The sequence below is a fragment of the Vulpes lagopus genome, chromosome 7 (assembly GCF_018345385.1).
Source record: "Vulpes lagopus strain Blue_001 chromosome 7, ASM1834538v1, whole genome shotgun sequence".
Lineage (NCBI taxonomy): Eukaryota > Metazoa > Chordata > Mammalia > Carnivora > Canidae > Vulpes > Vulpes lagopus.
This window is the reverse complement of record NC_054830.1, coordinates 13240666-13254616: the sequence shown is the minus strand read 5'-3', so window position 1 is coordinate 13254616 and position 13951 is coordinate 13240666. Positions and strand designations below refer to the sequence as shown.

General features: G+C 54.3%; 1 protein-coding gene across 10 annotated transcripts in view; it reads right to left on the bottom strand.

Annotated features, from left to right (window-relative positions):
- MAST3 (microtubule associated serine/threonine kinase 3) overlaps window positions 1-11544 on the bottom strand; it is a 39268-nt gene extending 27724 nt beyond the window's left edge. For 5 of the 10 annotated variants that reach the window (XM_041761519.1, XM_041761533.1, XM_041761522.1 and 2 more), the window contains exons 1-3: window positions 11489-11544; window positions 4541-4572; window positions 1845-1934 (exon numbers count right to left, since the gene is read on the bottom strand). In XM_041761519.1, coding sequence (XP_041617453.1) covers window positions 1845-1934; window positions 4541-4572; window positions 11489-11527 — 161 coding nt within the window. In that variant the 5' untranslated portion in view covers window positions 11528-11544. Of the gene's footprint in view, window positions 1-1844; window positions 1935-2224; window positions 3306-4540; window positions 4573-11488 lie in introns of those variants that run through there. The other 5 variants (XM_041761524.1, XM_041761526.1, XM_041761525.1 and 2 more) reach the window with 2 other exon arrangements.
- Window positions 11545-13951: the final 2407 nt, after the last annotated feature.

Below are 13951 nucleotides of genomic sequence, written 5' to 3'. Positions count from 1 at the left end.
CAAAGGCCCTGAGGCTGGACCAGCTTATGTTCTGGCAGCCCGGGAAGCCCATGGCTAGAGTTGGGTGAACCAGATGGGGAGACAGACAGGGAGGAGGTGGGGGGTTGCAGGGGCCAGACTCACAGGGCCTTGGAGGAGAAGGGAACAAATCTGGACTTGTTCCTAGGGTGCTTGGGGCAGGGAAGTTAGGGACCCATTTCCTTGCCTGGCCCAAAGTGATGTGGTTCTGCTGCCCTCTGGTGGTGGGTGAGGAGGCTTTTCTGCTCAGAGCCCTAAACTCTCTGCCTCCATTTGCTCCTGGTAAGACTGGCTCAGCGGCTGCCAACAGGTCTCTCCCCTCATCCTGTCCTCACCGGAGGTAGAAGCCAAGGGGTCGGTGTCAGACTTGGCCTGACCGTCTCTCAGGATGCCCCTGGACAACACACTCTGAAGTCCTGAGTTTCTTCCTCCCCTAAATGTGGGGTACAGCAGTCCCTGTCTCCCACTGGACACCCCGGCCTGGTCCAGGCTCTACCAGCCCCTACCCGATGTTGTCCTAGCCACCTCCCTGACTCTGCTACCTCCATTCCTGTCACCTGTCCCCAGCAGAACTTTATTCCCCCAAGGCAGCCACAGAGACTTTAAAAGTCTTGGTCCTGCCTCAGGATCTTTGCACGTGCAATTCCCATTGTCTGGTGACTCTCTCCTAGCTCTGCCTAGGCCTTGACTAAAACACCACGTCCCCCAAGAGGCCACCATCTGAATGCATCCTGTCTGTCCACTCGTTCATTGCCCACCTCCTGAGAGCTGATAGCCCCATGAAGGAGGGGCTATGTTAATCTTGTTCACAGCTATGCCCTTAGCACCTGGCTTGCAGTAGGTGCCTACTTAATGAAGGAACCATCTGTTATCAGCACCCAGTGTGGGCTCCAAATTGTTCTCTCTTTTCCTCATTAAAGGTCTGTGGAAAGAATCTAAGCAGCTCTTTCATACTGAGGTGTAAATGATTGATGGGCCCTCTAATTCTAGGCCTCACTGACTCACACATCTGCCCCGTCCCTGCAGTTTTCCCAAGCTGTGTGAAGAGTCCATGATAACCCTGATATTCCCTCCTGTGTCCGCCCTGTAGGGGACAAGACCTTGAGAGGTGCCAGTCACCGGGGGTGAGGTGGTTCAAACCCTCAACAGACTCTGGCAGGCAAGCTGGCCCTGATGTTTGGTCCCCAGACATACTGAACCAGGAGAACTGGTGTCTCCTCTCTGAGCCTCAGTTTTCCCAGCTGAGAAATGGGGTCAGGAAGGGCACCTCCCTTCCAAGGTTGTGGAGGAAATAAGGTGTTTGGTACAGAGCTGGCCCTCAGTCAAGCTGGTTCATTCTTCTCTACATCACTTTGCCTAGTTCAGGGCACAGGGGTATAACAGTGAACTCTCAGCCATGGGGTGGGTGTGTGTCCATCTGTCTGTATGTTCAGTGGGAGGGGCTTTCTGGCCAGCTGAGGTGGGTGTGGGGAGGGTCCTTGAGGTCCTAACCTGGAATGCCAGGCTGATTCAGTAGGGAGGGCCCAAAGCAGGCTGGGAACCCAGCACCTGTCTCAGGGATGTCCTTGGGCAATAGCTCAAGTTCTGGCCTCACCTTGGCCACCTGTGGGATGGGAGGACCTGTTGGCTATGGCTGAAAATGGAATTTCCCTATCAAGGCCTGAGTCTGGATAGCAGTTTCATTTAACAGAGGGGTAAACTGAGGCCCAGAGAGGTGATGTCACCAGCCCACAGTACCTCGGGGAGGAGGCTGGGTCTAGGCTGCTTCCGAGGCTCTAGGGTGCCAGGGCAATGTCCGAGCCCCGCCCCCATGTGCTGTCACTTACCTCCAGGGGTGCAAGCCCAGAGAGGGGCTGCAGGGGCTGCAGGGGCTGCTGGGACTCAGCAAAGATGGGCTCTGGCTGCTCGGAGACAGACTGCAAAGAAAGAGGCCGGGGACGGTGAACCTGGTGGTGGTGGCTGCTGCGTGTGGCCAAATCCGGAGAGGGACCAGGACTTAGGTTCCCTTAGGGAGAAGGGGCCCCAAGGCCCGGAATTCTGGGTCTCTAGCAGGCCGCGAGGGCGGGGCCTGACAGATGACCCCGGAGGGCTCCCCGGAGGCGGCGCGATGCGACTCTGGGCGACTTAAACAGAGACGTGGGGGAAGGGCGGTCGTCGGTCTCTCTTCCCTCCACCCTGTCTCCCCGCTTCTCCCCCAAGCACTCACTCAAGGGTCAGCGCCGGGATGTGCAGCTTGTCCCTTCGAGACTTCATGCCGAGGCCGGGGCTGCGTCTACGCGGCCGGGTGCCAAAGCCCCCTTGGTGGCCCCCAAGTCCCGACCGTGGCGCGATGGGACAGACCCACAGACGCGGACGTGGGGACAGCACGCCCGGCGGGCGCGACCGACGCGGCGCGGAGGCTGGGCCGCTGGGGGCGCGGGGGGCGGGCTCTCTCCGCCCCGGGGCGGGGCTCGAACCCCGCACCTGCGCGCAGGCCCAGCCCAGCAGGAAAAGTCGGGTCGCGCGAGGCTGGAGCCGCGGGTGTCACCCCCTCCGGGAGGACGACGCCGAGGCTGCCGGGTCTCGAGCCCTCTGGTGCGCGGCCGGAAAGGAAGGGCGGTCACGGCCTCCTCGATGGGCAGTATTGCTCCATCGTCTGGCCCCGCCCCTTCCCGGCTGCGGCCGGGTGTCTGCCCTCGCCCCGCCCCCGGGGGGGTCTCTCGCACCCCGGATCTGAGCGCGTCCTGCCCGGGTTCCCCCACCCCCAGCAGCGCAGCGCAGCGGCCGGGGCCCCTCGCCGCCGTCCCAGCATCCCCGCGCACACCGGAGGCCCGGCCCACGCCTCCAGGCCTTTGCTCTGCCAGGAGCGTCGTCCCCCTCACTCATATCCGAGCTGAGTCCCACGGGCCCCTCTTCCGAGAGCCGTCCCTACGCAACCGCCCATGGCGCCCCCAGCCCTGCTCTCCCTTGTGCCCAGCGCAGATCCCAAGAGTCTGGGTTGTTTGTGTCTGGCTATGGCCCGCTTGGCACCCCACTTGGACCCAGTCACGAACACGGCAGGTAGCAGAGTCTCTGTCCTCGTCCTGCCCCCGTAGCCCAGACTTTGCCCTCCAGATTCTGCCAGATTCCGGTCCACCACCCCGCCCCCAGCCTGGGCAAAGGCCAGGGACAGTGCCCGCCTTCTGGTCAGTGTTGGAGCCCTGCCCCTGCTGGGCCCCTCGCGCTCCTCCCCAGCAGCTGCGCTCTCCCCAGTTCAACAGGAACAGATGGTCTGGGGTTGGGGGCCAGTCTGACCCATCCCCATCATCACATTTCAAACTCTCACCCCAGCCCCAGGACCTGCCCCATCTCCTCTCCCTCCACTTCCCCTGTGTTCTTTTCACTCCAGCTACCCCTGTCTCCATGGTGTTCTTCCAATGCCAAGCTGGTTTGCACCCCAGGACCTTGGCCCATGCTGTTCCCTCTAGCTGGAATGACATTCCCCTTGGACTTTCCCACTTTCCTCTTCCTTTTTTCCCCCCGATCGAGGCTCAAATGTCACCTCCTCCAAGAGGAGCAATGTCTTCAGGGCTAAAGCTGTTTAATTCCCCCCCACCCCCTGCATAATATCACTTTGCCATCACCCTCCCCAAGACAGTGTGAGCTCAGGGGCAGGGTCCAACATTGGATCCTGTCTCTGGGTCTCCTGTGCCTGGAACAGGGCCTGCCACACAGTAGGCACTCAAAAATAAGTTTGTTAAGTGAAACCACTGCAGGTCAAGAGAATTCTCACTCCTCAGGCTGACACAGCCCCCAAAGAGAGAGTGTCTACACTCACACAGTTCCGGGGCATCAGCACAAGGCGCACCCCTTCCTGTCCTGGGCTTTGGTTTCTCATCTGTAAACTGGCAAAGGCATTGACCAAAATGTTCTGTGAGCTTTGGGGATCCAAAAATGACAACCTAAGGCCCCTGGGTGTCTCAGTCGGTTAGGCATCTCACATCGGCTCAGGTTGTGATTCCAGGGTCCTGAGATCGAGTCCTGCATTGGGTTCTCTGCACAGTGGGGAGTCTGTTTCTCCCTCTACCCCTCTCCCCTGCTTGTCCTCCACCCCCTCAAAGAAATAGATAACATCTTTTAAAAAATTGCCAGCCTCCAGAAAAATGCTACAGTGACCCTAAGAGATACACTTTTCTACCTGTGTTCCCTGAGAGTGAGTTCCCCATCATGGCGGGGCATGCAAGCTGGTTCCAAGATACTTGGCTGTAACTCTACAGTTTGGACTTTAGATGCTAGCTGATTTTCCCTTTTCCAGGCCAGATGCCCTTGTGCCAGTGGGGCAACCCAACTGCACTTCTGTCTCAGTTGCAAATTGGCACAGGCCTCCCAGCTCGTGAAAGCCAAGTGAAGCACATCTGAAGCATTTTGCAAACACCACAGGGAAAGGATCAAGGTGAGAAACTTTGTTATAACTATTAAATTTACAATTTGGAAGCTGCTGCTGAAAAATCTGTGTCCAGGACCACAGGGCCCAGCCCAGCCCACTGGCCTTAGATGAACTCACCCACGTCCCCGGCGTGGCAGGCTCAGCTCCTTCTGAAATGAGAGGAAACAGGGGTCATTCCCAAGGAGACAAGCCCTTCACATCCCTGGCCCTCCACTCACGTCACTCCCCAGTTGGCCCCTTGGTCACCAGGTCTGGCCAATGCCTCCTTTCTGCTGCCCCACACACTGGGCCGTGCCCTGCCTCAGAGCCTTTGCACTGGCTCTGTCATCTGCCAGGACGGCCTTCCCTCCCCTCTGGTTAGTTAATTATACATCATCCCCTCAACTCTGGCATCCCTTCCTCCTGGAAGCCCTCTCAGACTCCCAATCACCTCCCTGCCCAGCTCATACCCTACTTGTACCTAAAAATAGCTTCATTATTTTAAATAACAAATTAGTTATATATTTATAAAAGAAGTATGTCAATAGTGGCTACATACTAACAATCTGTTGAGAAAAGAGAGATTCTTGACTCATCCTCACCCTGCCAGATTTGAAAGCAGTCCCCCCTCTCCTTCACCTGGCAAAGCCTATGCAGATTTGCATCTTGGGAACCACTGGGGAGTGGGGGCCCTGATCTGTGACTCCCTACTGAAGACCCTTTTAGAGCTCAACAAGCTGATCTGCACCAACCCTGGGTGTCCTCACCAGGGCAAAAAGCCCAGCACTTGGGGTCCACAGTGACCCCAGAATCCATCCTCAAATGTGGCTCACCCAAGAAGGTCCTTAAATTCCCCAAAGGCCATGTAGTACAAGTTTAGAACCTGGGGATACTCAGACCTGGGTCCAGATCTATTTATTAGCTGTTCCTTCCTGGCTGTGAGACCTCGAGCCAAATAACTTGTACTATCTGTGCTTTGATTTTCCCATCTCTAATGTGGAGGTCACATCAGGAGGGTCCAGGGTAATAAGGAGCAGTCAGTATTACTGTTGCTGTTGTGTGTTGTGGTGTTGTTGTTGAGCTCACCAAGGGCCTGGGCAGACTACCATAATATCTGATAGATTTTACATTTACTGAGCCACCTACAACAGACCAGGAGCAGGAGCCATTTTACAGGCAGGGAAACTGAGGCACAGAGGGAGGCCAGCTGCCCATGTCTCTTGGCAGAGAGAGGGTGGGGAATCCAGGTCTCTGGACATCCCTCCCCCCCCCCCCCAACACACACACACACCAGGGCCTTCCAGTCGAGGACACATGACTATTTTTACCTAGGTGGGCTCTGGGCTGCCCACATCCAGAGCGGGGCGTTCACCATGGCAACGATTGACGTCATCAACCTCCGCAGCCAATTCAAGGGGGCCGGAAGCTGCCCTGCGCAGGACGGGGCTGGGAGAGGTTGGCTGGGTCCCCCCACAGGGGAAAGGGCAGGTCTGGGGGATTGAGGTGTCACTCAGAGGCCTGACCCCAGCTACTCTGAACCCACAAAACAAAACCGAGCTGTTCAAGGTGGGAAGAGGCTGACCTGCCATCTGAGATGTTTCTGTCTCCCTGAATGAATGCTTCTGGGGATCGAAAGCTCCCTATCATTCAGGGCAATTGATCATTATAGTCCCAGGAGCCACCACGACCATTAAGGCCTCCTTCTGCCCCCTCCAATTGTTTTGAGATCATATGCCAGCTTTCCCCTCTCTAACCTGTGAAAACAGTGAGGAGCTGGCATCTGACTCCGGGGCTACTTGCTGCAACCCCTCCTCCCACCCCAGCCATCTCCTTCCAAAGCCCCAGGCAGTCCTGGGTTCCCAGTCAAGGTCCCCCTCATCTGAGCTGTGTGACCCCTGCCAAGCAATCTCGCACCTCTGTGCCTCAGTTTCTTCATCTGGGAAGACTCCCGGTGACACAGGGTCCCAGGAGGAATCAAGTAGCAAGCTAAGGACCTAGCGCCGGCGGAGAGGCTTCAATAAATCAGAGCCAAGACAATGATTTTGTGAAGTTAATAATAACCACCAGTGGAACCACAAATTTTAATTTGCTTCCAAAATACAGAAAGATGTGAAGTGGCAGAGAGAAGCGAGGGAAGGTCGGCAGCTCTCGGCAAAGGCTGGATGGAAAGCTAGGACCGCATGGAACTCTCCCGGCACCGCCCCCGGACCCTCTGCTCCCAGAGCCATCTGCTTCCGCCCTCAGCCCCCTCTTTGCAGGCTGTTCCCCAAGGAGTGACTCCTGCGTAGACTGGGGTAGGTGGGGGCCCGATCCCTTGGAATTGCCCTTTAAAGATAATATTTACGGCATCCTCTTCTGTTCTTGGCTGGGCTGGGCGAGCTGCCTCCCAGCCAGAAGCCTCAGCTCCATCCTGAGGAACCCCCAATCTGGAGAAGACAGAGCAGGGCGTGGACACCTCCATACTGGAGGCATTAGGGGGGACCCAGAGGGAGAGAAGAGGCTGGAGCAGGCAGCAGGGGGTGGGGAACGACAAGAGACTTCCTGCCCCCCCTCCCCCGGCTAGTGAGAATCTATAGGGTGGAAGTGGGACTCAGCCCAGTTGGCACCAAGCCCTGGGGGAAGTTGGCAGCTGCAGTGAAGGGAGAAAAGTCAGCAGGGACCACATAGCACCCGCCTGAGGGCTTTCAGGAGGAGCAGAATAAGTGGAACTGCGCTACAAGGAGGCAGGATGGACCTTCCGGGGAACCTCTTCAGCAGCAGCAGAGACAAAGTTCAGTTACAAGCTCTGGCCACCTCTACTGCCCCTGGATTTGGGGATCTGGTGTTTTAAAATTCTGCCCTTTGTGAAGCAAGGGTCCAGGTGGGAGATGATAAAAATAATGATAAAATAATAAGAATAGGGCAGCCCGGATGGCTCAGTGGTTTAACACCACCTTCAGCCCATGGTATGATCCCGGAGACCTGGGATCAAGTCCTGTGTCAGGCTCCCTGCACGGAGCCTGCTTCTCCCTCTGCCTGTGTCTGTGCCTCTCTCTCTCTGCATCTCTCATGAATAAATAAATAAAATCTTAAAAAATAATAAGAAGAATAGTAGTTGTGGCAATAACAGCTCGCTTTAACTGACACCTGCAAGCGCTGCATGGAAGACTGAGCTTAGGGACGTCTGGGCAGCTCAGTGGTTGAGGGCCTGCCAGGGGCACCTGAGTGGCTCTGCCTATGTCTCTGCCTCTCACTCTGTCCCTCATGAATAAATAAATGAAAAAAAAGACTGAGCTTAACCCAAACCAGTAAGGCCCAGTTGCCAGCTCTTCCCTTGACAGAATGCAGACTGGTGGTGGTAGGGCCAGACCAGGTCCTGTTGACCACCTCCCAGCATCTTACGTTGCCACAAGCAGGTTGGCCAGCATTCCCCCCGGCTATTGCCTGCCCCATCAGTCAGTAACTGACAGGAACCCCCCTCCCTTCACCCCACCTTTCCTCAGGTTTTTATGAATTGACTCTTAGACCTTTCGCAAGTCAGCCTCCAGAGTATCTGATTGGCTCTGACCAGCAGGCTGCCACCTGATTGGCTGAGGGAGGTCCTGGGCCATTAAGGGGACTATATAATTAATGCCTCAAACCAAGGCCCTCCCATCACCAGGTACCCACAGAAGCCAGACTGGCTAGAATTCCAAATCTCTCTTACTCTCCCTCTCTGAGCTTCAGTTTCTCCCTCTGAAAAAGGAGGCTAATAATAGCACTGATCTTGTGCTTTTAGGAAAATTAAATGCATATACAGTGCTTTGCATCTGTAGGTGCCGGTTAACGTCAGCTGTTATTTATACTAATCTTTTTATTTTTAAATATTATTTTCATTGGGACGCCTGGGTGGCTCAGCGGTTGAGCCTCTGCCTTCAACTCAGGGTGTGATCCTGGAGTCCTGGAGTCCCGGGATCAAGTCCCACATCAGGCTCCCTGCATGGAGTCTGCTTCTCTCTCTGTCTATGTCTCTGCCTCTCTGTGTGTGTGTCTCTCATGAATAAATAAACAAAATATTTTATTTTTTAAAAAAGATTTTATTTATTCATGAGACACACACACACACAGACAGAGAGAGAGAGAGAGAGAGAGGCAGAGACACAGGCATAAGGAGAAGCAGGCTCCATGCAGGGAGCCCGACGTGGGACTCGATCTCAGGTCTCCAGGATCAGGCCCTGGGCTGAAGGTGGCGCTAAACCGCTGAACCACCTGGGCTGCCCTCTCATGAATAAATAAACAAAATATTTTTTGAAAATTATTTTCAGGGATCCCTGGGTGGCGCAGCGGTTTAGCGCCTGCCTTTGGCCCAGGGCGCGATCCTGGAGACCCGGGATCGAATCCCACGTCGGGTGCTCCCGGTGCATGGAGCCTGCTTCTCCCTCTGCCTCTCTCTCTCTCTCTCTCTCTGTGTGACTATCATAAATAAATAAAAAAAAGATTAAAAAAAAAGAAAATTATTTTCATTGTCTGGGGCACCTGAGTGGCTTGGTCGGTTGACTGACTTTTTTTTTTTTTTTTTTTTTTCAATTTTTTTAATTCATTCATGATAGAGACACAGGCGGAGGGAGAAGCAGGCTCCATGCACCGGGAGCCCGACGCGGGACTCGACCCCGGGTCTCCAGGATCGCGCCCTGGGCCAAAGGCAGGCGCCAAACCGCTGCGCCACCCAGGGATCCCTGTTGACTGACTCTTAATTTCAGCTCAGGTCACAATCTCAGGGTCCTGGGATGGAGTCCCGTGGGTGGGCTCTGCTCTCCGGTTCGGAGTCTGCTTGTTCCTCTCCCTCTGCTCCACCTCCTGGCATATGCTCTCTCTCTCAAATAAATAAACTATACCTTAGGGACACCTTGGTGCCTCAGTAGTCGAGGGTCTGCCTTTGGCTCAGGTCATGATCTGGGGATCCTGGGATAGAGTCCTGCATCAGACTCCCTCCAGGAGCCTGCTTCTCCCTCTACCTATGTCTCTGCCATTCTCTCTCTCTCTGTGTCTCTCATGAATAAATAAATAAAATATTTAAAAAATATATTTTCATTGTCTCCTACTTGGTAGTTCACTCCAGGCCCCTCCCTCCCTGGCTTCTGGCTCCCTCTTTGCCCCACACGGGCTCCAGAGGAGTCTTTCAAAGCCCTCAGGTCTGGTGTGTCTTCTCTAGCTCCAGGACTTTCCATAGCTCCCCATCACCCTAGGGGGAAAGTCTAACCTCTTTAAAATTTTGGTGCTGGAATGCCTTGAAGCAGACAGTCCCTTCTCGCCCCCAGTTCTAGTGCTGAGAAATAGCTTCTAGCTTCTAGTTGCCCCATACAACACATAGAGTTACATGCTTCTGAGCCTTGGCACAGGCTGTGCCCTCCACCCAGAAATCCCTCACCCATCTGGGCAGTCCCTTGTTCCTCTGTCTCCGTGGAGGAAGACCTGCTAGTGCAGGGCTGGTCTGGAGGGGGAGCCAGACCTGCCTAGGTTCAAATGCTGCCTACCTCACCTACATGCTGTGACACCTGAACAGTGGCTACGTTTCTCTGAGCCTCAGTTTCCCCTTTTGTAGCATGGGACTCGTCATCAGGGTAGGGATACCTCCTCCCCACGGAACAGGCCCCCACTTCCTGACGTCAGCAGCGCCCCCATTCGCCTACCCGATGGCAGTTTCTCTATTTTAAGAGGCCGCGGGCGGGGCTTAAATCTAACTGGGGCTCCAGGCGGGGCCTGTCCCCCCACAACACCCCACTGCTCACCGCCCCCTCCTCTACACCCAGGCCCCTCACTCCTGCCTCTGGCCTCGGACTTCCCCCTCTCGGATCCCCTCCCCCACCACACCTGGAGGGGGTGGGAGTGTTTCTGCCTCGCAGCTCTGCCCCTGCTCTCCCTGACCAACCCCCTCCCGCCGCCCAGTCCAGGTTTTAGCCTCCTTCGGACTCTTCTATTTCCCCATACACCCACCGCCACCTGCGCCGCCACCCGCGGCTGCTTCCTCTGCTCCAAGGCCACCCAGCAACGCTTGGTTCAGGCGCCTTTTCCAAGTATGCCTGAGCGTCCCACACTGCAGCTGACCGCTCCCTGGGGTCACTGATGCTCCCAACACGCTGGGAGATCTGGGGGAGCGGTTTCAGAGGTGAACACCCCGCTACCTCTCCTCTGCCGGGCACACAGCAGGCACTCAATAAATGTTCGTTGTGTAAACGATGAATCTCGGGTTCCCAGATCGGCAACCTGGCAGCTTCTTAAGGGTGTGGTCTAAGCCCCAGAGGGTTTGGTTCGGATCACCTTAATTCCCTTTGCACAGAGGCCCAGAAAGGTCAAAGAAGTGGCCCACCGGAGTCACATGGCCCCCGAGTGGGTTCAAACTCTGACACCTATGTTCTTACCTCCTGGTAACGCAGCCTCCCAAACACAATCCCAGGCCAAAGGGCAGAGAAGGAAAGCCTTTATGGCAAATGGGGAAACTGAGGTCCAGAGAAGCAAAAGTGGCTCCCGCCCTCCCCCTCCACCCCCGCAGGCAGTTGGCAGTGTTCTGTGCAATAGAGAGCTATTTAAGGCCGCTGGATTGAATCCCTGTCGGCCCACCTCGAGTTTGTGACTCTTCCAGACCCCAGCCTCAGTTTCCTCGTTTGACAAACGGGCGCCTGGACAGCCCCGACCTCCCCGGCTCCCCTTAGGGGTGATCTGAGGCTGGGGCGCGGTGGCGCAGCAAAGGCACGAGACTGGCAATAATACACATTAATTAATAGTAATGCATCACTAGTAAAGAGATTAATACAGGGATGAACATATGGTGAGCGCGCAAAGGCTGCTGTTGCTTGTATTATTATTAGAACAGCTGGTGGGAAGGGGGGCAGCCCTCACTCCCTTTCTCCCACCGTAGCGCCTGGTGCCTCAGTTTCCCCATCTGTCAAACGGGGCATGTCCCCTTCCCACCCGGCAAGAAGCACTTTGAGAAGCGGGTGGGCAGAGGGAGCGATCGGAGCGCGCGACCCGCCTTCCGCCTCAGTTTCTCCAGACAGCGAAGCCCCGCCCCCGGCACCCAGGCCAGGTCCACTGCGCTGTGCCCTCCGCCCGCCCACGCAGGGGCCTCACCTGGAGCCCTCGGCGCCGCAGGAGGCTCGGCTCGTCCATGGCCCGCTAGTCCGCACCGCCCGGCCCGCCCCCGGCCCCGCCCCAACCTGCCAAGCCCCGCCACCCCGTGCCATTGGTCAATCCGGTCAGCTGACGTGGCCTAGCCCCGCCCCCCGCGGAGCCCTCCCCGAAGGGCCCCGCCTCCGTCGTTGGATCGCCGGACAGCCCTTCCCAGCCCCACCCTACCCACCCCCCACAGCCTAGATGAAAACATTTTTTTTGTTGTTTTCAATGAATCCACCCAGAAGTAAGGGAACATCATCGTCCCCATTTTGCAGATGAAGAAACTGAGGCCCATAGAAGTTCATTAATGTGCCCAGGGCACACAACAAGGCTGGTTCTAGGGTGAAGTGAATGAGGCACTCCGTTCCCTGCAACATTTAAGAGGACCCACTAATACCGGTAATTAAGATACACAAGATTTTAATACCATAACTTAAAGAATCTAAATTAAGGTGGTGCGCCTGGGTGGTTCCGTTGGTTAAGCGTCTGCCTTCAGCTCAGGTCCTGATCCCAGGGTCTTGGGATGGAGCTCCACCTTGACCTCCCTGCTCAGTGGGGAGCCTGCTTCTCCCTCTCCCTCTGCCTGCCTCTCTGCCTACTTGTGCACTCACTCTCGCGCTCCGTCAAATAAATAAATAAAATCTTTTAAAAAAGATTCTAAGCAAATGCAAAAAAATGTGTGATGAACTAAACATCAAAATTTCAAGTAAAGATAGGATCAGACTCCGCCCCTGCCTGACCCTGCCTCACTTGTTTCACCCTAATCCTAGCCCTGGTCCCAGTAAAACGTTCTTTATAAGAATGGGCAGGGAAGCCCGGGTAGCCCAGCGGTTTAGCACTGCCTTTGGCCCTGGTTTGATCCTGGAGACCTGGGATCAAGTCCCACGTCGGGCTCCTGATGCATGGAGCCTGCTTCTCGCTCTGCCTGTGCCTGTGTATCTGCCCCTCTCTGTGTGTGTCTCTCATAAATAAATAAAACTCTTTAAATAAAATTAAAAATAGAAAGAATGGGCAGCCGCTGTTGCCAGTTTCTGTTTTGAGGATGGCTGCTTTTGCCAAGCCAACTGGGGGGCACCTGGCTAAGTGCTTGGTGAGGACCGCCTTTCACAGGTATCTGGTGATAATTGATCAGCCTCACTTTGCAGATAAAAGCCCCAAATCCCAAGACAGCATCCATGTTCTCTCTTTCCTTGGGACCCCCACTGTCTCTGCAGCTGCAGTTTCCCTTGATTGCCCCACTGCTAGACCTAGATATTACTGTCTCTTCTCAGGTGAGAGGAGACCCCAGGGGGGACCCAATAACCTTTGAGGTTCTCTAGGCTCCTACCAAATTACAGTGGCCAGATTGAGTACATAAAAATAAAGGACGCCCTGACAACACTTGTTTTTCTCATCCACATTTTAAAATTGACATGTAGGGCTCCTGGGGGGCTCAGTCGGTTAAGCAACTGCCTTTGGCTCAGGTTATGATCCCAAGGTCCTGGGATCCAGCTCCACTTCAGGCTCCCTGCTCAGTGGGGAGCCTGCTTCTCTGCCTCCCACTCCTCCTGCTCATGCTTTCCCAATCTCTCTCTCTGTCAAATAAATAAATAAAATCTTTTAAAAAATAAAATAAAATTGACATGTAATTCACACACCATAAAGTATATCTTTTTATATTTATTATTTATTTATTTGTTTATTTAAAATGTATCTTTTTAAAGAGTACCACTCAGTGGTTTCTAGCATATTCTCAGAGTTGTGTAATCACCACCACTATCTAATCCCAAACATTTCATCAACCCTCAAAGAAAACCTTTACTCACGAGCAGTCACTCACGGTCCCCCCCACCTCCAGCTCCTGGCAACAATCAGTCAGCTTTGTGTCTATGGATTTGCCAGTTCTAGACATTTCACGTACATGGAATTATACAACACACGACCTTTCGTGTCTGGCTTCTTGCACTCGGTACAATGTTTTCTAGGTTCTTCCATGTCAGAGTTTGAATCAGTGCTTCATTCCTTTTTTATGGACGAATAATATTCCATTGTGTGGATGGACCACATTTTATTTATCCACTCATCTGTTAATAGATATTTGAGTTTTTCCACTTTTTGGCTCTTGTGAATAGTGCTGCTATGAACATTCATGCACCAGTTATTATGCGGAAATATGCTTTCGATTCTCTTGGATTTACACCTAGGAGTAGAATTCCTGGGTTGTATGGTAACTCTATATTCAGCTTTTTCAAAAACTGCCAGACTGTTAATGAACAGTCCAAAGCAGCCACTGTTACGGGCTGAGTAGTGTTCTTCCAAAACTCGTGTGTTGAAATACTCAGCACCATTACTTCGGAATGTGACTGTATTTGGAGATAGGGCCTTTATGGTTTTTTAAAAAACATTTTATTTATTAATTTGAGAGAGAGAGAGAGAGAGAAC